The 23,894-nt window shown below is 45.2% G+C and overlaps 1 protein-coding gene across 1 annotated transcript; it reads right to left on the bottom strand.

Moving 5' to 3' along the window:
- Nucleotides 1-510: 510 nt before the first annotated feature.
- On the bottom strand, nt 511-22,106 carry LOC140679729 (ankyrin repeat and SAM domain-containing protein 4B-like). The gene is made up of 2 exons (XM_072915756.1): nt 21,946-22,106; nt 511-1,603 (listed from the first exon to the last, which is right to left on the bottom strand). The coding sequence occupies exons 1-2, from the start codon at nt 22,104-22,106 to the stop codon at nt 511-513; spliced, it is 1,254 nt and encodes a 417-aa protein (XP_072771857.1).
- Between the last annotated feature and the right edge of the window lie 1,788 nt (nt 22,107-23,894).

Raw genomic sequence — 23,894 nt, forward strand, 5'->3', positions numbered from 1 at the left:
CCTTGCCCTGATGTGGGATCTGAGCCAAGGATGTCGTTGTGGCTTGTGCAGCCCTTTGAGACACTTGTGATTTAGAGCTTAATAAGTAAATTGATTGATTGATTGATTGATTGATGATAACTGCTACCAAGGACGTGTGTGGCTGTGCCCGGATGCATGGTGCCCCAGTTAGATACAATATATGATTATTCAGAAATGCAAATGTGCTGACACTCGTGATATCGCCCTGTCTCTGCTTTGTCTGCGTCACGGTACTCGATGTTCGCCCTTGGCAGTCAGCAGGCCGGTTCTGGACACAAACACTGATACCAGTACAACTTCAGCACAATTGATAATAACTATAGCAACAGCCTTTAAGCATAAGAGTTGTGTGATAACTTACACGTAATTATTCTAACAAGTGTTATTCCAGCTCTTGTTTTGGAGATAGTTGAATCACTTTTTTGCACACCAAATCAAACTTCCTCTCTGAAACATGGCACATTCTAATGTCATCTTTTTTTGGAGTTCTCACAGACAGCTGTCGCCCATGGCGCACGGGCGTTCCAGCACGTTTTTCCGACGCGAAACCGCTTCCAGGATCTTCTTTCTGAGTCCCAGCTGGATGCGAATGCTTTTCAGGTCTTCATCGGAGCAAAGCATGAGCGCCTCCAGGTCCAAGTGCTCTCTGGTGAAAGCCAAGGCAAACTCTGACAAGGACATGGAAGACAAAAAGGCGTCCAGCGGAGAAGTCTCCTCCTCCTCCTCGTCATCCAGGCCCAGATCTTCCTGCTCCCACGGCACATCCGTGTCGGCGTTCCCCTCTTCCTCTGCCTCGGGTGTTTCGTTTTCAACCAGGTAGCCGAGATTTTCGCTGTTTCCACTAAAGACCTCCTCCGTGTCCAGGCTCATCCTCTTCATAAAAATAAGACCACCAAGACCGGGTCTGTTGAAGATGGACTGTTTGACTTGACCCGAGTCACTATCCTCGCCGTGGTCGGCCTCTTCTTCCTCTTCTAGCCTCCTCTCATCCTGCTCGGTGAAAACATCCAAGAAGTCAGGATTCCCAGCCGCTCCGTCTTCCTGCTTGAGGAAAATAACGTTTCCATCCGCGCCTGATCTCTGCAGAGTCCCCTTTTCTTTCTTTCCCAGCTTCTTCTGCAGCGTGCCTCTCACTCGGGCTGTCAGCGAGCCAGTTTGGTCAGAGGCGATAAGCTTGGAGAACTGCTCGCTAACCGTGTCGCTGCTCGGCAAAGCCGACGTCTCGCTGACCTCCGAAACAGAGACGCCGCGGTACATCTTATTCATCTTGCTCTGGTGCCTCCTCTTCACCTTCTCGCAGAGCTTCCTCCGTTTCTCTGCTTCTTTGCTGGCCTCCTTCTTTAACCTGGCGACCCTCTTTGGATTCTGGCTGGTCTGCTGGGAGGCCGCACCATCCAGGAAGCGCACACACTCCATGCGGTCCCGTGAGGCAGCGACGTCCATAGCGGTGTGAAAGTCATTGTCCAACGCAAACAGGTTGGCGTCAAAGCTGACCAGGAAGCTGAGGATGTGCATGTGGTCGTTAGCGGCGGCATGGTGCAGCGGCGTGTTGCCCCAGATGTCGCTTCTGTTGGGGTCTCCCCTGTGGGCCACAAATACACTTGTAAGTGGACTCCTTTTTTCTGTTCAACACCACAATAGTAGTATCTAACATAATAGTATGAGAGTCCAGTCCATAGTGGATCTAACATAATAGTGTGAGAGTCCAGTCCATAGTGGATCTAACATAATAGTGTGAGAGTCCAGTCCATAGTGGATCTAACATAATAGTGTGAGAGTCCAGTCCATAGTGGATCTAACATAATATTGTGAGAGTCCAGTCCATAGTGGATCTAATATAATAGTGTGAGAGTCCAGTCCATAGTGGATCTAATATAATAGTGTGAGAGTCCAGTCCATAGTGGATCTAACATAATAGTGTGAGAGTCCAGTCCATAGTGGATCTAACATAATAGTGAGAGTCCAGTCCATAGTGGATCTAACATAATATTGTGAGAGTCCAGTCCATAGTGGATCTAACATAATAGTGTGAGAGTCCAGTCCATAGTGGATCAAACATAATAGTGTGAGAGTCCAGTCCATAGTGGATCTAACATAATAGTGTGAGAGTCCAGTCCATAGTGGATCTAACATAATAGTGTGAGAGTCCAGTCCATAGTGGATCTAATATAATAGTGTGAGAGTCCAGTCCATAGTGGATCTAACATAATAGTGTGAGAGTCCAGTCCATAGTGGATCTAATATAATAGTGTGAGAGTCCAGTCCATAGTGGATCTAACATAATAGTGTGAGAGTCCAGTCCATAGTGGATCTAACATAATATTGTGAGAGTCCAGTCCACAGTGGATCTAACATAATAGTGAGAGTCCAGTCCATAGTGGATCTAACATAATAGTGTGAGAGTCCAGTCCATAGTGGATCTAATATAATAGTGAGAGTCCAGTCCATAGTGGATCTAACATAATATTGTGAGAGTCCAGTCCATAGTGGATCTAACATAATAGTGAGAGTCCAGTCCATAGTGGATCTAACATAATAGTGTGAGAGTCCAGTCCATAGTGGATCTAACATAATAGTGTGAGAGTCCAGTCCATAGTGGATCTAACATAATAGTGTGAGAGTCCAGTCCATAGTGGATCTAACATAATAGTGTGAGAGTCCAGTCCATAGTGGATCTAACATAGTAGTGTGAGAGTCCAGTCCATAGTGGATCTAACATAATATTGTGAGAGTCCAGTCCATAGTGGATCTAACATAATAGTGTGAGAGTCCAGTCCATAGTGGATCTAACATAATAGTGTGAGAGTCCAGTCCATAGTGGATCTAACATAATATTGTGAGAGTCCAGTCCATAGTGGATCTAACATAATAGTGAGAGTCCAGTCCATAGTGGATCTAACATAACAGTGTGAGAGTCCAGTCCATAGTGGATCTAACATAATAGTGTGAGAGTCCAGTCCATAGTGGATCTAACATAATAGTGTGAGAGTCCAGTCCATAGTGGATCTAATATAATAGTGTGAGAGTCCAGTCCATAGTGGATCTAACATAATATTGTGAGAGTCCAGTCTAGAGTGGATCTAACATAATAGTGAGAGTCCAGTCCATATTGGATCTAACATAATAGTGAGAGTCCAGTCCATAGTGGATCTAACATAATATTGTGAGAGTCCAGTCCATAGTGGATCTAACATAATAGTGAGAGTCCAGTCCATAGTGGATCTAACATAATAGTGTGAGAGTCCAGTCCATAGTGGATCTAACATAATAGTAAGAGTCCAGTCCATAGTGGATCTAACATAATAGTTTGAGAGTCCAGTCCATAGTGGATCCAAGATAATATTGTGAGAGTCCAGTCCATAGTGGATCTAACATAATAGTGGGAGAGTCCAGTCCATACTTGGATCCACTATGGACTGGACTCTCAAACTATTATGTTAGATCCACTATGGACTGGACTCTTACTATTATGTTAGATCCACTATGGACTATCAGTCTCACAATCAACCACAGTCTTGAAGCAATTGAGGCAAAAATGCAAACAGCACTGTTGATTCATTCCAAAAAGAGTCGTGAATAAAGAGAGTATGTCCAACTAAACAACACACGCCATAACAGATGAGGCGCTAGCTGTCTAAAGTCGGGACCCAGGGTGGACCACTCATCTGTGCATCATCTCTGCGCTGCTGACCTGTCTCCACTCAAGATGATCTCCTGCTGGCCCCACTATGGACTGGACTGTCACTATTAAACCCCCGTTTAAACCCCTCCATAGTACTGAGTCAGCTTTATTAAGGGTTTTTAATGACATCCTTCGAGCAACAGATTTAGGTGATCATGTGATTTTAGTTTTACTGGATCTAACAGCAGCATTTGATACGGTGGACCATAATATTTTAATTAGCCGCCTACAGCATCAAGTGGGAATCTGTGGTACTGCTTTGAGTTGGCTGAAGTCATATTTGACTAACAGGACCTTCTCTGTAAATGTTGCTGGATCTGAATCCTCCGTTGCTCCCTTGACATGTGGGGTCCCACAGGGCTCAGTTTTGGGACCACTTCTGTTTTCTATTTATTTACTTCCCCTGGGCTCAATCCTAAGAAAGCATGATATTTCTTTTCATTGTTATGCCGATGACACACAAATGTATTTTCCGTTAAAGAGAAATCATGCCTCTTCAATGCAGCCACTACTTGCTTGTCTTGAGGATATCAAGGCCTGGATGGCCCTAAACTTCTTAAATTTCAATGACAAGAAGACAGAAGTAATAGTGTTTGGACCTAGTGGTACCTGTGAGCTCCCCCCTGTTGACTTTGGCCCTTTGGCTTTGCACGTTAAGCCCATGGTCACCAACCTGGGCTTTCGTATTGACTGTGATTTTAAATTGGAGCGTCAGATTGGCACAGTGGTGAAAGCCAGCTTTTTTTTATTTACGTCAGCTGGCCAAGGTTAAAAACCTTCTTTCTTGGCAACAGTTAGAGACGGTAATCCATGCCTTTATCACATCTCGGCTGGATTACTGTAACTCTTTGTATCTTGGAATAAATCAGTCCTCCCTCTCACGTCTGCAGCTGGTCCAAAATGCAGCTGCCCGACTTTTAACTAACACAAGAAAAGGAGAGCACATTACTCCTGTTTTAGCCTCCCTCCACTGGCTGCCTGTGTCTTTTAGAGTCCATTTTAAAATGATCTTACTCGTTTTGAAATCCTTACGTGGTCTTGCCCCACCGTACCTCTCTGAGCTGCTCCATCTGTATGCCCCCACCCGGTCCCTCAGGTCAGCTGATCAGCTGATCCTGGAGGTACCCAAAACAAAGCGCAAGCTCAGAGGGGACAGAGCTTTCTCTGTTGCGGGTCCCAAACTCTGGAACCATCTCCCTCTCCATGTGAGACAAGCCCCTTCTTTGGCTATTTTTAAGACCCTTCTTAAAACCCATTTTTATTCACTGGCTTTTAACCCAGCATGAGACTTTAAACTGTTTTTAGCTTTTAACTTTTTGAACTGTTTTAACTTTTAAACTGTTTTTATCTAACAAACTGTTCTTAGGGTAATTTATATTTGCTTTTTAAATGTGTATTTTTATTTCTGTTTCAAATGTTATTTTTTAGTTTGTCCTTTGCCTCCATTTCTTTGTGGTGTACAGCCCTTTGTTTTTCAACTGTGCTTGTCTTAAAAGGGCTTTATAAATAAAGTTAGTATGGTATGGTATGGTATTATGTTAGATCCACTATGGACTGGACTCCAACTATTATGTTAGATCCACTATGGACTGGACTCTCACTTTAGATCCACTATGGACTGGACTCTCACACTATTATGTTAGATCCACTATGGACTGGACTCTCACAATATTATGTTAGATCCACTATGAACTGGACTCTCACACTATTATGTTAGATCCACTATGGACTGAACTCTCACACTATTATGTTAGATCCACTATGGACTGGACTCTCACAATATTATGTTAGATCCACTATGGACTGGACTCTCACTATTATGTTAGATCCACTATGGACTGGACTCTCACACTATTATGTTAGATCCACTATGGACTGGACACTCACTATTATGTTAGATCCACTATGGACTGGACTCTCATACTATTATGTTAGATCCACTATGGACTGCACTCTCACACTATTATGTTAGATCCACTATGGACTGGACTCTCACTATTGTGTTAGATCCACTATGGACTGGACCCTCACACTATTATGTTAGATCCACTATGGACTGGACTCTCACTATTATGTTAGATCCACTATGGACTGGACTCTCACAATATTATGTTAGATCCACTATGGACTGGACTCTCACACTATTATGTTAGATCCACAATGGACTGGACTCTCACTATTATGTTAGATCCACTATGGACTGGACTCTCATACTATTATGTTAGATCCACTATGGACTGGACTCTCACTATTATGTTAGATCCACTATGGACTGGACTCTCACAATATTATGTTAGATCCACTATGGACTGGACTCTCATACTATTATGTTAGATCCACTATGGACTGGACTCTCACTATTATGTTAGATCCACTATGGACTGGACTCTCACACTATTATGTTAGATCCACTATGGACTGGACTCTCACAATATTATGTTAGATCCACCATGGACTGGACTCTCATACTATTATGTTAGATCCACTATGGACTGGACTCTCATACTATTATGTTAGATCCACTAGGGACTGGACTCTGGGGGGGCCCCACATCTGCCGTCCCCTCCAATGTTTCTCATTGTTATCCCATTGGGTTGAGTTTTTCCTTGCCCTGATGTGGGATCTGAGCCAAGGATGTCGTTGTGGCTTGTGCAGCCCTTTGAGACACTCGTGATTTAGGGCTAAACAAGTAAACATTGATTGATTGATTGATTGATGATAACTGCTACCAAGGACGTGTGTGGCTGTGCAATTGCTGTCCTTCTGATGTTAGTTTTTCTGACAAAACAAACCAAATTAATACGTCCATATATAGTTCTAAACATACTGCAGCTCCATTCACCCATCCAGTTTCTATAAACTTCAAATAAAACATGCTTTCATATCGTGAAAGTAGAGTAGAGAGACCAATTACTGCTGCGTAATTAAATGTTGCAGTATTATGACTACAAAAGGGAAAATCTTTGGGACCAGAGGGCTATCCTAAATATTTTGGCATAAGCCAGCCACCTTATTATTGGACATGTACAATGAATCGTTTGAATCTGGCCGCCTCCCCCAAACACTCAACACCGACCCTGGTGCACTCTGTATTGTTCTATTAGCCTTTTAAATGTGGACTTGAAAGTGCTGGCTTCACGTCTGGATACTATCCTGTCTTCTATTATTAATGCGGATCAAAGCAGGTTCATTCGGAATAGCACTCCTTTTCTAATCTTTGACGTCTTATCAATATATTGTATGATGTGCCTGCTCTTAACACTGAAGAGGCAGGGATATTTATACTTGCTGAAAAGGCGCTCGACCGAGTGGAGTGGAATTATCTATTTTATGTCCTGGAGAGATTTGGCTTTGGTAACAGTTTTATTTCATGGATTAACTTTTCCTGAATCCTTGGTCAGGACAAATATTATTCAATCGGAATATTTTTGCCTTTACCGTTCCACGCGGCAGGGTTGCCCTCTGAGCCCATGACTTTTTGCTCTTGCCATTGAGCGTCTGTCAATAGAGCTTTGTACTAGAGATGCGCGGATAGGCAATTATTTCATCCGCAACCGCATCAGAAAGTCGTCAACCATCCGCCATCCACCCGATGTAACATTTGATCAGAATCGCACCCGCCCGCCATCCGCCCGCACCCGCCCGCACCCGCCCGTTGTTATATATCTAATATAGACGATGCAAGGCATTAGTGAGGTTATAAAGCTTTTGCCTGTTAAAGAAAGGAGACTGATCCAATGCAGCACAGACATTCGCGTGCCACGCTGTCACGACCCAGACGCACACCAGTGCGCAATCATATGGGAGCCGCGCTGAGCGCACCTCCAAGCGCGTCTCGCTGCCGGCGACGGCCGGGTATGGGCCCAACGCTCCAGCGCCATCCATTTTCAGGGCTAGTTGATTCGGCAGGTGGGTTGTTACACACTCCTTAGCGGGTCCCGACGTCCATGGCCACCGTCCTGCTGTCTATATCAACCAGGGTGAGCCCCACCCCTTTCGTGAGCGCACTGCGCGCGGAGTGACCCCTGTTACGCGCCCCCGGCAACAGGGGTGGCGGGCAGGTAAGCTGCGCGGGCGGAGCGCGCGGAGTGACCCCTGTTACGAGCCCCCGGCCACGGGGGTGGCTGGCAGGTAAGCTGCTTACCTGCTGCGCGTGACGCCGGCCGCGGCGAAGGCGGACGAGGCGGGGTGTCGGTGCGGTGGGCGCGGTGGTGACCCTGGACGTGCGTCGGGCCCTTCTCGCGGATCGCCTCCACTACGGCTCCCGGTGGGGCCCTCTCGGGGGAAGGGGCCTCGGTCCCGGACCCCGGCGAGGCGTCGGGGGCCTTCTCCGCTCCGTAAAAGTGTCCATCTCTTTTTTTTTCCTTCTTCTGTTGTGGCATATGCTGCAGGTGCCTGCTCGTTTTTCGTATGTGGGTAACAACATTTAACTATGTATATATATTTACCAATTGGTTTAACTGCCACCCGCCTGAATCTATTTAAAATCTAATTTTTTTTTATTTCAACCGCCCGACCCGACCTGCGGATAAAATCTAATTTTTTTTAATTTCATCCGCCCGATCCGCGGATAATCCGCGGACTCCGCGGTTGTGCCCGCAAACCGCGCATCTCTACTTTGTACCAACCTGCTTCTTACGGGCATATGTAGACACAATGTGCAGGGGGAAGTCCCTCTCTATGCAGATGACCTCCTATTTGTCTCGGACATCTCTGTCTCGGTCTCTGCAAGCTTTTGTGTCTGGTTACAAATTGAACTTAGGGTAAAGTGAAACATTTCCTATAAAATCTGCTGCTAAGAAATATCTTCTGCGTAATTTTCCCTTTAAAATTGCCTCGCAAAGTTTCACATACTTGGGTGTCCAGGTCACACGTGCGCTTGCAGAGCTTTATCAAGCCAACTTCGTTACACTGTTTTCCAGAATCCAGGGAGATTTTGATCGCTGGTCCTCACTTAATTTATCTACAGAGGCTCGTGTCAACTCTGTTAAAATGTATGTGCTTCTGCGATGTTCCTACTTGTTCTAGTGCAGGGGTCGGCAACCCGCGGCTCCGGAGCCGCATGCGGCTCTTTGATCACTCTGATGCGGCTCAGCAGCTTACTTGCTGAACCCCCCAATTTTCCCGTGAGACTTCCGGATTTCAGTGCCTCTCGCAGAAAACTCCCGGGATTAAAATTAACCGATTTTCACCCTTACGGCTATAATAAGGGCGTGCCATGATGGTACAACATTTGGCGCCATCTACAATCTGTATTAACAGCGTGCCAGCCCAACACTTGTTATACAATATACATCTTTTGCTTGCCCACGTACGTGACAGCAAGGCATACTTGGTCAACAGCCACACAGGTTACACTGACGGTGACCATATAAAACAACTTTAACACTCTTACTAATAATGCGCCACACTTTGAACCAAAACCAAACAAGAATGACAAACACATTTCGGGAGAACATCTGCACCTTAACACAACATAAACACAACAGAACAAACACCCAGAATCCCATGCAGCCCTGACTCTTCCGGGCTACATTATACACCCCTGCTACCCCCCCCCCCCCCCCCCCCCCCTCTGTGCGTCGGTTGAGGTGGGCGGAGTTTGGTAGCGGGGGTGTATAATGTATCCCGGAAGAGTTAGGGCTGCATGGGATTCTGGGTATTTGTCCTCTTGTGTTTATGTTGTGTTACGGTTCTCCCAAAATGTGTTTGTCATTCTTGTTTGGTGTGGGTTCACAGTGTGGCGCATTATTAGTAAGAGTGTTAAAGTTTTTTTTATTTTTTTATACCGCCACCGTCAGTGTGACCTGTGTGGTTGTTGACTAAGTATGCCTTGCTGTCACCTACGTGAGCAAGCGGAAGCGCCATACAAAGTGTGACTGATCAGGCACGCTAGCTGTAGTGGGTGCTATATGCTGTACCATCACAACACGCATGACGCTGAGCCATTCATTTAAAACCCGCGTGCCGCGCCAGCTTTCAAATTCCACTTATAGGTGTGGGCAGTGTGTCTGAGACCCCTGGTTTATACATAGCACAAAGCAAAAAAAAACCTTTGTATGCAGTGTTGTTTCATTTAAAATTTCAAAAAAAATTTGTGGCTCCCATTGTTTTCTATAATTTGTGAAACTGGTCAAAATGGCTCTTAGACTGGTAAAGGTTGCCGACTCCTGTTCTAGTGTATACCACTTTTTCTCTCTCAGTCCTTTTTTTTGTTTTCCTCCAAACATATTGCTGGGTATTGTGGCCAAACAGATCAATTTTTGTTTCATCTGACCACAGAACTTTCCTCCAGAAGGTCGTATCTTTGTCCATGTGATGTCAGATGAAACAAAAATAGAGCTGTTTGGCCACAATACCCAGCAATATGTTTGGAGGGGAAAAGGTGAGGCCTTTAATCCCAGGAACACCATTCCTACCGTCAAGCATGGTGGTGGTAGTATTATGTTCTGGGCCTGTTTTGCTGCCAATGGAACTGGTGCTTTACAGAGAGTACCGTATTTTCCGCACCATAAGGCGCCCTGGGTTATAAGCCGCGCCTTCAATGAACGGCATATTTCAAAACTTTGTCCACCTATAAGCCGCCCCGTGTTGTAAGCCGCATCTAACTGCGCTAAAGGAATGTCAAAAAAACAGTCAAATAGGTCAGTCAAACTTTAATAATATATTAAAAACCAGCGTGATGTGGGCGCGCATGGAGTCGTATATCAACATGGACGAAGCTGCGTGAAAAAAGCCACCCGGCCTCTTCGCGTAAACTTAAACTTACCTTAACCACTCGCTCATCTTTTCTTCATCCATCCCTTCGAGTTAGCTTTTATGATGACGCCGGCTGGAAAGGTCTCTTTTGGCAAGGTCTTCCTTTTGAATATCACCATGGGTGGAAGTTTCTGGCCATTAGCATGGCAAGCTAGAACCACAGTGAAGGATGACTTCTCATTCCCTGTGGTGCGAATATTCACCGTACGTGCTCCCGTTGTATCCACAGTGCGGTTCACAGGAATATCAGTTGCTGTGAAATAGTAATCCGTGTGCGGATGGAGAGATTGCGTCTTTTCATGAACCGGATCCCTGTCGCTTTGTAGGAGCCATTTTGTGGTCTTTACAGATGTAAACACACAAAGGAAATGAAACGTACCGGTACGGTAATATCCGCGCGCTTTTTCTTCTTCTACGCGGGCGGGTGGTTGCTTACAGTAGAAGAAGAAGCGCTTCCTGTTCTATGGGGGCGGGTGCTTACCTTGGCGGTTGCTTGCGTAGAAGAAGAAGCGCTTCCTGTTCTACCGGGAAAAAAGATGGCGGCTGTTTACCGTAGTTACGAGACCGAAACTTTATGAAAATGAATCTTAATATTTATCCATATATAAAGCGCACCGGGTTATAAGGCGCACTGTCAGCTTTTGAGAAAATTTGTGGTTTTTAGGTGCGCCTTATAGTGCGGAAAATACGGTAAATGGGACAATGAAAAAGGAGGATTACCTCCAAATTCTTCAGGACAAGCTAAAATCATCAGCCCGGAGGTTGGGTCTTGGGCGCAGTTGGGTGTTCCAGCAGGACAATGACCCCAAAGTGGTAAAGGAATGGCTAAATCAGGCTAGAATGAATGTTTTAGAACGGCCTTTCCAAAGTCCTGACTTAAACGTGTGGACAATGCTGAAGAAACAAGTCCATGTCAGAAAAACAACAACTTTACCTGAACAGCACCAATTTTGTCTGCAATAGCTGCAATAGGTGTATCTTCAAAGCTGTCTTGAATGACAATTTACTTTGTGAGAGAATTAAGTGAGATGGCAACCGATTCCAGAATGATAAACATCGATACATGACTGCATTTTTGAGGAGATTAGAATGATAAACATCTATACATGACTGTATGTTTGAGGAGATTGGTCCTGGGAGCAGAAAGTGTTTGTTTGGTTTTGTATTGTGTAGTTATATTTAAATGGTAATTATTATTCTGTGACTGTAAATTGTTTGCTCGTTTGCTTGTTGAGGCTTTTATTTGTTTCTGTATTGTGTATGTATAATTATATTGACTGCACTTAAATGTAGAGTATATGTAGAATATATTTATATTATTTATATATTTTATATATATATAATATATTATACTGTATATATTATATTATTTAGGGACTGAGTCCCTTTGGAGGGACCGAGTCCCTTTGGGACAGAGGACCCTATTATTATACCGCCGCCTCTTTGAGCTGTAATTTGACTTAACATGCTTCAAAACTCACCAAATTGGACACACACATCAGGTCTGGCAATAATTGCGATCTAATCAAAAAACCAAACCCCAAAACTCAAAATTGCGCTCTAGCGCCCCCTAGGAAGAAAAAACAGACAAAACTGCCTGTAACTCCCAGTAAGAATGTCGTAGATCCATCCATCCATCCATCTTCTTCCGCTTATCCGAGGTCGGGTCGCGGGGGCAGCAGCCTAAGCAGGGAAGCCCAGACTTCCCTCTCCCCAGCCACTTCGTCCAGCTCCTCCCGGGGGATCCCGAGGCGTTCCCAGGCCAGCCGGGAGACATAGTCTTCCCAACGTGTCCTGGGTCTTCCTCGTGGCCTCCTACCGGTCGGACATGCCCTAAACACCTCCTTAGGGAGGCGCTCGGGTGGCATCCTGACCAGATGCCCGAACCACCTCATCTGGCTCCTCTCGATGCGGAGGAGCAGCGGCTTTACTTTGAGCTCCCCCCGGATGACAGAGCTTCTCACCCTATCTCTAAGGGAGAGCCCCGCCACCCGGCGGAGGAAACTCATTTCGGCCGCTTGTACCCGTGATCTTGTCCTTTCGGTCATAACCCAAAGCTCATGACCATAGGTGAGGATGGGAACGTAGATCGACCGGTAAATTGAGAGCTTTGCCTTCCGGCTCAGCTCCTTCTTCACCACAACGGATCGATACAGCGTCCGCATTACTGAAGACGCCGCACCGATCCGCCTGTCGATCTCACGATCCACTCTTCCCTCACTCGTGAACAAGACTCCGAGGTACTTGAACTCCTCCACTTGGGGCAAGATCTCCTCCCCAACCCGGAGATGGCACTCCACCCTTTTCCGGGCGAGAACCATGGACTCGGACTTGGAGGTGCTGATTCTCATCCCAGTCGCTTCACACTCAGCTGCGAACCGATCCAGTGAGAGCTGAAGATCCTGGCCAGATGAAGCCATCAGGACCAAATCATCTGCAAAAAGCAGAGACCTAATCCTGCAGCCACCAAACCGGATCCCCTCAACGCCTTGACTGCGCCTAGAAATTCTGTCCATAAAAGTTATGAACAGAATCGGTGACAAAGGGCAGCCTTGGCGGAGTCCAACCCTCACCGGAAACGTGTCCGACTTACTGCCGGCAATGCGAACCAAGCTCTGACACTGATCATACAGGGAGCGGACCGCCACAATCAGACAGTCCGAAACCCCATACTCTCTGAGCACTCCCCACAGGACTTCCCGAGGGACACGGTCGAATGCCTTCTCCAAGTCCACAAAGCACATGTAGACTGGTTGGGCAAACTCCCATGCACCCTCAAGGACCCTGCCGAGAGTATAGAGCTGGTCCACAGTTCCACGACCAGGACGAAAACCACACTGTTCCTCCTGAATCCGAGGTTCGACTATCCGGCGTAGCCTCCTCTCCAGTACACCTGAATAGACCTTACCGGGAAGGCTGAGGAGTGTGATCCCACGATAGTTAGAACACACCCTCCGGTTCCCCTTTTTAAAGAGAGGAACCACCACCCCGGTCTGCCAATCCAGAGGTACCGCCCCCGATGTCCACGCGATGCTGCAGAGTCTTGTCAACCAAGACATCCCTACAGCATCCAGAGCCTTAAGGAACTCCGGGCGGATCTCATCCACCCCCGGGGCCTTGCCACCGAGGAGCTTTTTAACTACCTCAGCAACCTCAGCCCCAGAAATAGGAGAGCCCACCACAGATTCCTCAGGCACTGCTTCCTCATAGGAAGACGTGTTGGTGGGATTGAGGAGGTCTTCGAAGTATTCCCTCCACCGATCCACAACTTCCGCAGTCGAGGTCAGCAGAACACCATCCGCACCATACACGGTGTTGGTAGTGCACTGCTTCCCCTTCCTGAGGCGGTGGATGGTGGTCCAGAATCGCTTCGAAGCCGTCCGGAAGTCGTTTTCCATGGCTTCCCCGAACTCCTCCCATGTCCGAGTTTTTGCCTCCGCGACCGCTGAAGCCGCACACCGCTTGGCCTGTCGGTACCTGTCCGCTGCCTCAGGAGTCCCATGAGCCAAAAGAACCCGATAGGACTCCTTCTTCAGCTTGACGGCATCCCTCACCGCCGGTGTCCACCAACGGGTTCTAGGATTACCGCCACGACAGGCACCAACTACCTTGCGGCCACAGCTCCAATCAGCCGCCTCGACAATAGAGGTGCGGAACATGGTCCACTCGGACTCAATGTCCAGCACCTCCCTCGTGACATGTTCAAAGTTCTTCCGGAGGTGGGAATTGAAACTCTCTCTGACAGGAGACTCTGCCAGACGTTCCCAGCAAACCCTCACAATGCGTTTGGGCCTGCCAGGTCTGTCCGGCATCCTCCCCCACCATCGCAGCCAACTCACCACCAGGTGGTGATCGGTAGAAAGCTCCGCCCCTCTCTTCACCCGAGTGTCCAAAACATGAATGTCGTAGATGTTGGAATAATTGTTTGTAAGTTATCACAAAAGAAATGTTGTATTATGAAAGCTGTCTTTCGAGGCCTAACAAGAGGAAGAAGGCTCGTGAAACGCCACTGTGATTTCAACACGGACAGATGGCAGGATCTGCTCAACTTCCAGAGGAACTCTCTTTGAAGTGTTAAACGAACTCTCTCTGAAGTATTTCACAAACTCTCTTCCAACTATTTGGTAACCGAGGTCAACGCTATTTACGACCCGCTGCCCTCTTGAAGTTGCTGTGGTCAGGAGACGGGAGGGGTTATCCATTTGTCCTCCAACACCTGCCCCAGCTGGATCCAGGAAGAGCCCAAGCCCGAGAAATCATCTTCTCGGTCTTCAAAGCGACCGAAAACAATGACTGTTTTACATACTTCCCATTCCTGCTGTGACATGTGTTGGTGCGTGAACATTGAACATCTGAATAAAAGAGGAGACGAAAACCTTCTTCGTCAGAGCGTGGTGCAGGACTGTACAGAGAGTGCAGTGGCCATGTCTCTCCTCAATTGAGTCCAAATTGAATTCTGTCTCTGTTTGATTCCTTGCCTTTTGTCTTGTTTAATAGATGTCCTCAGTGTTTGAACGTGACAGTAGAGACATGAAACAAAAACCTCTATGTAGATCTCACTTAGACCTATATTTCACACACTGACAACCCCCAGCAAAAATCAACAGGAAGTTTGAAATTCCCCCTTCAAAACAAAAGTTGTGTAAAAACAGTCACCTTTTTTCAAACATTATCTCCTCTGAGCGCGTTTGTCGTGTCGGCTTCAAATTAGCACAGGAGAGAGATTGAACCCTTCTGATTAAAAGTTGATGAAAGAGTTTTAATTACTGCTTCGGTTTGGATTTTATGAGCCCTCAAAGTCGGTCCCATCCATCGCTGCTTGCAGCTTTAATTAGGGCCCGCATGGCCCATTGTATAAGGACCCCCAAAGGGAGTCCTTATGCAATGGGACATAAGTACCTATTAAATTTGTAAGGTTTTATTCTTTATTCTTTATTCTTCCGCCGCCACATTAAACTGTAATTTGACCCACTTAACATGCTTCAAAACTCACCATATTTGACCCACACATCAGGACCTGCGAAAATTGCCTTTTTAAAAAAAAAAAACCGAACCACAAAACTCAAAATTGCGCTCTAGCGCCCCCTAGGGAAAAAAAAAACTAGACTGCCTGTAACTCCCACCAGGAAGGTCGGAGAGACATGAAACCTCTAAGTAGGTCTGACTTAGACCTACATTTCATAATAGTACATTGTTGGGCTAAAATCAACAGGAAGTTGGCAATTCCCCCTTCAAGACAAAAAAGTACTAAAAACAGTAACTTTTGCCTTAATGAGCTGTAATTTGACCCCCTTAACACGCTTCAAAACTCACCAAACTGAACGCACACATCAGGACTGTCAAAAATTGCGATCTTATAAAAAAACCTAACCCCAAATCTCAAAATTACGCTCTAGCGCAGTTTTTGAATAAAACGCAGAAAAAACTGCTCCTCTGAAGAAAAAAATGACAAAACTGGCTGTAACTCCCACTGGGAAGGTCGGAGAGACATGAAACAAAAACCTCTATGTAGGTCTAACTTAGCCCTACATTTCATAAATTGACAACCCCCAGCAAAAATCAACAGGAAGTTTGCCATTCCCCCTTCAAAACAAACAAAAAACCGGTCACCTTTCTTCAAACATTATCTCCTCTGAGCGCGCGTTTGTTGTTTCGGCTTCAAACTAACACAGGAGAGAGATTGAACCCTTCTGATTAAAAGTTGGCGAAAGAGTTTTGATACCTGCTCCGGTTTTGATTTTATGACCCTTCAAAGAACCTCTGCGCTGATGCTGCTGTTTTTTCAAGATGGCTGCTTAAAAGCAGGCAGCACCAGCGTGCCCACACAATGCAGACAAGGTAGGTACACTAGACAAAAGTATTGGGACATTTCGGACTAAAAGTAGACAAAAGTATTGGGACACTTATGACTACCACTGGACAAAAGTATTGGGACACCTACACTGGCCAAAAGTATTGGGACACTTAGGACTACAACTTGACAAAAGTATTGGGACACTTAGGACTACCACTGGACAAAAGTATTGGGACACTTACACTGGATAAAAGTATTGGGACACATACGCCTAAACTTGACAAAAGTATTGGGACACTTAGGACTACCTCTGGACAAAAGTATTGGGACACCTACACTGGACAAAAGTATTGGGACACTTGGGACTACAACTTGACAAAAGTATTGGGACACTTTTGACGAAAACTAAACAAAAGTATTGGGACACTTACACTGCACAAAAGTATTGGGACACTTAGGAATACCACTGAACAAAAGTATTGGGACACTTAGGACGAAAACTGGACAAAAGTATTGGGACACTTACACTGGACAAAAGTATTGGGACACTTAGGACTACAACTTGACAAAAGTATTGGGACACTTAGGACTAATACTGGACAAAAGTTTTGGGACACTTAGGACTACAACTTGGCAAAAGTATTGGGCCACTTGGGACTAAAACTTGACAAAACTATTGGTAGTCTGGACAAAAGTATTGGGACGCTTACACTGGACAAAAGTATTGGGACACTTAGGACTACAACTGGACAAAAGTATTGGGACACTTAGGACGAAAACTGGACAAAAGTATTGGGACACTTACACTGGACAAAAGTATTGGGACACTTAGGACTACAACTTGACAAAAGTATTGGGACACTTAGGACTAATACTGGACAAAAGTATTGGGACACTTAGGACTACAACTTGGCAAAAGTATTGGGCCACTTGGGACTAAAACTTGACAAAACTATTGGTAGTCTGGACAAAAGTATTGGGACGCTTACACTGGACAAAAGTATTGGGACACTTAGGACTACAACTGGACAAAAGTATTGGGACACTTAGGACTGCCACTGGACAAAAGTATTGGGACACTTACACTGGCCAAAAGTATTGGGACACTTAGGACTACAACTTGACAAAAGTATTGGGACACTTAGGACTACAACTGGACAAAAGTATTGGGACACTTAGGACTACCACTGGACAAAAGTATTGGGACACCTACACTGGCCAAAAGTATTGGGACACTTAGGACTACAACTTGACAAAAGTATTGGGACACTTAGGACTACAACTGGACAAAAGTATTGGGACACCTACACTGGCCAAAAGTATTGGGACACTTAGGACTACCACTGGACAAAAGTATTGGGACACTTACACTGGATAAAAGTATTGGGACACATACGCCTAAACTTGACAAAAGTATTGGGACACTTAGGACTACCTCTGGACAAAAGTATTGGGACACCTACACTGGACAAAAGTATTGGGACACTTGGGACTACAACTTGACAAAAGTATTGGGACACTTTTGACGAAAACTAAACAAAAGTATTGGGACACTTACACTGCACAAAAGTATTGGGACACTTAGGAATACCACTGAACAAAAGTATTGGGACACTTAGGACGAAAACTGGACAAAAGTATTGGGACACTTACACTGGACAAAAGTATTGGGACACTTAGGACTACAACTTGACAAAAGTATTGGGACACTTAGGACTAATACTGGACAAAAGTTTTGGGACACTTAGGACTACAACTTGGCAAAAGTATTGGGCCACTTGGGACTAAAACTTGACAAAACTATTGGTAGTCTGGACAAAAGTATTGGGACGCTTACACTGGACAAAAGTATTGGGACACTTAGGACTACAACTGGACAAAAGTATTGGGACACTTAGGACTGCCACTGGACAAAAGTATTGGGACACTTACACTGGCCAAAAGTATTGGGACACTTAGGACTACAACTTGACAAAAGTATTGGGACACTTAGGACTACAACTGGACAAAAGTATTGGGACACTTAGGACTACCACTGGACAAAAGTATTGGGACACCTACACTGGCCAAAAGTATTGGGACACTTAGGACTACAACTTGACAAAAGTATTGGGACACTTAGGACTACCACTGGACAAAAGTATTGGGACACTTACACTGGATAAAAGTATTGGGACACATACGCCTAAACTTGACAAAAGTATTGGGACACTTAGGACTACCTCTGGACAAAAGTATTGGGACACCTACACTGGACAAAAGTATTGGGACACTTGGGACTACAACTTGACAAAAGTATTGGGACACTTTTGACGAAAACTAAACAAAAGTATTGGGACACTTACACTGCACAAAAGTATTGGGACACTTAGGAATACCACTGAACAAAAGTATTGGGACACTTAGGACGAAAACTGGACAAAAGTATTGGGACACTTACACTGGACAAAAGTATTGGGACACTTAGGACTACAACTTGACAAAAGTATTGGGACACTTAGGACTAATACTGGACAAAAGTTTTGGGACACTTAGGACTACAACTTGGCAAAAGTATTGGGCCACTTGGGACTAAAACTTGACAAAACTATTGGTAGTTTGGACAAAAGTATTGGGACGCTTACACTGGACAAAAGTATTGGGACACTTAGGACTACAACTGGACAAAAGTATTGGGACACTTAGGACTGCCACTGGACAAAAGTATTGGGACACTTACACTGGCCAAAAGTATTGGGACACTTAGGACTACAACTTGACAAAAGTATTGGGACACTTAGGACTACAACTGGACAAAAGTATTGGGACACTTAGGACTACCACTGGACAAAAGTATTGGGACACCTACACTGGCCAAAAGTATTGGGACACTTAGGACTACAACTTGACAAAAGTATTGGGACACTTAGGACTACCACTGGACAAAAGTATTGGGACACTTACACTGGATAAAAGTATTGGGACACATACGCCTAAACTTGACAAAAGTATTGGGACACTTAGGACTACCTCTGGACAAAAGTATTGGGACACCTACACTGGACAAAAGTATTGGGACACTTAGGACTACAACTTGACAAACGTATTGGGACACTTGGGACTAAAACTGGACAAAAGTATTGGGACACTTAGGACTACCACTTGACAAAAGTATTGGGACACTTACACTGGACAAAAGTATTGGGACACTTAGGACTACAACTGGACAAAAGTTTTGGGACACTTAGGACCAGAAATTTATTTAAGTATTGGGACACTTAGGACTACAACTTGACATAAGTATTGGGCCACTTGGGACTAAAACTGGACCAAAGTATTGGGACACTTAGGACTACAACTTGACAAAAGTATTGGGCCACTTGGGACTAAAACTTGACAAAAGTATTGGGACACTTGACTACAACTTGACATAAGTATTGGGACACTTCGGATTACCACTGGACAAAAGTATTGGGACACTTAGGACTAAAACTGGACAAAAGTATTGGGACACTTACGACGAATACTGGACAAAAGTATTGGGACACTTCGCACTAAAAGTAGACTTAAGTATTGGGACACTTAGGACTACCACTGGACACAAGTATTGGGACACTTACACTGGACAAAAGTATTGGGACACTTGGGACTAAAACTTGACAAAATTATTGGGACACTTAGGACTAGCACCTGCCAAATACGCGGGCCCGACCAATGCTGCTTGCAGCTTTAATTTGTTTCTGTATTGTGTATGTATAATTATATTGACTGCATTTAAATGTAGAGTATATGTAGAATATATTTATATTATTTATATATTATATATATATATAATATATTATACTGTATATATTATATTATTTAGGGACCGAGTCCCTTTGGAGACCCTATTATATTTCTAGCGTTTATTATTATACCACCGCCTCTTTGAGCTGTATTTTGACCCCCTTAACATGCTTCAAAACTCACCAAATTGGACACACACATCAGGTCTGGCAAAAAATTGCGATCTAATCAAAAAACCAAACTCCAAAACTCAAAATTGCACTCTAGCGCCCCCTAGGAAGAAAAAACAGACAAAACTGCCTGTAACTCCTAGTAAGAATGTCGTAGAGACATGAAACAAAAACCTCTATGTAGATCTCACTTAGACCTATATTTCACACACTGACAACCTCCAGCAAAAATCAACAGGAAGTTTGAAATTTCCCCTTCAAAACAAAAGTTGTGTAAAAACAGTCACCTTTTTTCAAACATTATCTCCTCTGAGCGCGTTGGTCGTGTCGGCTTCAAATTAGCACAGGAGAGAGATTGAACCCTTCTGATTAAAAGTTGATGAAAGAGTTTTAAATACTGCTTCGGTTTGGATTTTATGAGCCCTCAAAAATAATGCTCTTTGTTTTGTCAATATTCACAACAAGTGTACTATCTTTTACTGAGATAATAATGAATGAACTTGTCTCATTAATGGTCATGCTCGTCTCTTAGCATTCACACAACAAGCACAAAGCATAATGTAATAGTTCAACCATTAAGATGTAAAGTCCACAGTGTTCCAGCTATAAAAGTCCTCATAAATCCCTGTGCGTGTGTACTGACCATTTGTGGCCCCGTTGGTAAAACAAGCCCCGCCTACAGCAGTGAAAACAATGGAAATGGTGTTCTCTAGTGATGTGCCACAGCTACAGGCTCCTTTGTTGAGTCTAATGAGGGATGTAGATGGAAATTATCATTGAATAAACAGTTCTTTTGTTTTGGACGCTGAAACATTTGGCTTCAGCCATCAGAGAGCTGCCACAAGAAATGAAAGTTGTCACTGGTTTTTGACGCAGTGCAACTATATAGTCCGACTCGCTCATGACCAAACAAAGACTCAACTTTATAATGTATAAGTAAAAAAATCAATCAATAAATAAATACTTAAAAATAACATTGTAAATATATAGGATAACATTTTTGAAGAAATTCAAATATATACTGTATATATATATATATATATATATATATATATATACATAAAATAAATACTTGAATTTCAGGGTTCATTTATTCACACATATACACACACATAACACTCATCTACTCATTGTTGAGTTAAGGGTTGAATTGTCCATCCTTGTTCTATTCTCTGTCACTATTTTTCGAACCATGCTGAACACCCTCTCTGATGATGCATTGCTGTGTGGCACGCACAAAAGTGCTTTCATCAAATGCACTAGATGGCAGTATTGTCCTGTTTAAGAGTGTCACAACATTGCTGTTTACGGCAGACGAACTGCTTTACGGTAGACGAATACTTGACTGCTGTTGTTGTGTGTTGTTACCGCGCTGGGAGGACGTTAATGAAACTGCCTAACAATAAACCCACATAAGAAACCAAGAACTCGCCCTCCATCATTCTATAGTTATAACGTGATTGGGCAGGTACGCTTTTTTATATTGTGGAGGACCTGAGTCCGCCTGAATTTCGGGAGATTTTCGGGAGAAAATTTGTCCTGGGAGGTTTTCGGGAGAGGCGCTGAATTTCGGGAGTCTCCCGGAAAATCCGGGAGGGTTGGCAAGTATGCAAATGATACTATTAGGAAAATAAAAAGTTGTGCGTACATTTTTTTAACTCCTAAAAAAATGTTTTTGCATTGCTTTCAGCTTTTTATTATTATTTTTTTTTTTAGCAGGTAACAGGTAGACAAAGCTAAAGCACAATACTCACCCTCTGCTGCAAATGAGCTGGAGTGCATTGACGTGTCCGTGGAAAGCAGCCAGCAAGGTGGGCGTCATGCCATCCTCGTCCGGCCAGTTCAGGTCCTTTCTTGTGGCCTCCTTCAAAAGGTCCGAGTTGCCGTCAATGGCCGCCTTGTGGTATCGAGACATCGTTGAACTCCCCACAGAGTGAAAGGAAACAAAAGCGGTCACTTTTCTTCTCGTGCTTTCAGGCGTGCAGACAAGGAACAGACCAAGTGAGCTCGTGCAGGGCGTCGTCCTATCGGCAGCTCAGAGCCATAAAACAATAGCAAAGTCCAGTTCAGTGCTCACTACCTCCTATGTGGCAATTAAGGCCTGCTTTTATAGTTCTCTACAAACCTTTTCTCACTACCTTTTTTCCAAGTACGTAACCACTTACTCATTTCATTCTTGAACAGGGATGGGCAGTAACAACATACTAGAGATGCGCGGATAGGCAATTATTTCATCCGCAACCGCATCAGAAAGTCGTCAACCATCCGCCATCCACCCGTTTCTAACATTTAATCAGAACCGCACCCGCCCGTTGTTATACATCTAATATAGACGATGCAAGGCATTAGTGAGGTTATAAAGCTTTTGCCTGTTAAAGAAAGGAGACTGATCCAATGGAGCACAGACATTCAATGCGTGCCACGCTGTCACGGCCCAGACGCACACCAGTGCGCAATCATCTGGGAGCCGCGCTGAGCGCACCTCCAAGCGCGTCTCGCTGCCGGCGACGGCCGGGTATGGGCCCGACGCTCCAGCGCCATCCATTTTCAGGGCTAGTTGATTCGGCAGGTGGGTTGTTACACACTCCTTAGCGGGTTCCGACTTCCATGGCCACCGTCCTGCTGTCTATATCAACCAGGGTGAGCCCCACCCCTTTCGTGAGCGCACTGCGCGCGGAGTGACCCCTGTTACGCGCCCCCGGCAACAGGGGTGGCGGGCAGGTAAGCTGCGCGGGCGGAGCGCGCGGAGTGACCCCTGTTACGAGCTCCCGGCCACGGGGGTGGCGGGCAGGTAAGCTGCTTACCTGCTGCGCGTGACGCCGGCCGCGGCGAAGGCGGACGAGGCGGGGTGTCGGTGCGGTGGGCGCGGTGGTGACTCTGGACATGTGTCGGGCCCTTCTCGCGGATCGCCTCAGCTACGGCTCCCGGTGGGGCCCTCTCGGGGGAAGGGGCCTCGGTCCCGGACCCCGGCGAGGCGTTCCTTCTCCGCTCCGTAAAAGTGTCCATCTCTTTTTTTTTTCTTCTTCTGTTGTGGCATATGCTGCAGGTGCCTGCTCGTTTTTCGTATGTGGGTAACAACATTTAACTATGTATATATATTTCCCAATTGGTTTAACTGCCACCCGCCTGAATCTATTTAAAATCTAATTTATTTTTTTTTCAACCGCCCGACCCGACCCGACCCGACCCGACCCGACCCGCGGATAAAATCTAATTTTTTTAAATTTCATCCGCTCGATCCGCGGATAATCCGCGGACTCCGCGGTTGTGCCCGCAAACCGCGCATCTCTACCAGACACGCAGCCGGCACCTTAATATGGAAATGCAATGTTAGTGCGGCCCGCGAGTTTTATATGAATGGTGCTTGACAGCGTCACACTTGCCGACCCTCCCGATTTTTCCGGTAGACTCCCGAATTTCAGGGAAACTATTCTCTCGAATGTATGCTGATTTTCACCCAAACAACAATAATAAGGGCGTGCCGTGATGTCACTACCTTTAGCGCCCTCTACGGCTTGAACAAACAGCTTGCCAGCCCAGTTACATGCTATATGAGGCTTCTACAGACACACATAAGTGAATGCAATTCATACTTGGTTAACAGCCATACAGATCACACTGAGGGTGGCGATATAAACAACTTTAACACTCTTACTAATATGCGCCACACTGTGAACCCACACCAAACAAGAATGACAAACAC

This window comes from Nerophis lumbriciformis, linkage group LG22, assembly GCF_033978685.3.
Source record: "Nerophis lumbriciformis linkage group LG22, RoL_Nlum_v2.1, whole genome shotgun sequence".
Classification (NCBI taxonomy): Eukaryota; Metazoa; Chordata; class Actinopteri; order Syngnathiformes; family Syngnathidae; genus Nerophis; species Nerophis lumbriciformis.

Bases quoted from the DNA above. Each gene is read 5' to 3' on its own strand.
- LOC140679729 (XM_072915756.1), bottom strand. From the start codon at position 22,106: ATGTCTCGATACCACAAGGCGGCCATTGACGGCAACTCGGACCTTTTG. The intron at 1,604-21,945 runs GTGAGTATTGTG...TGTGGCCCACAG, and splicing joins CAGCTCATTTGCAGCAGAGG to GGGAGACCCCAACAGAAGCG.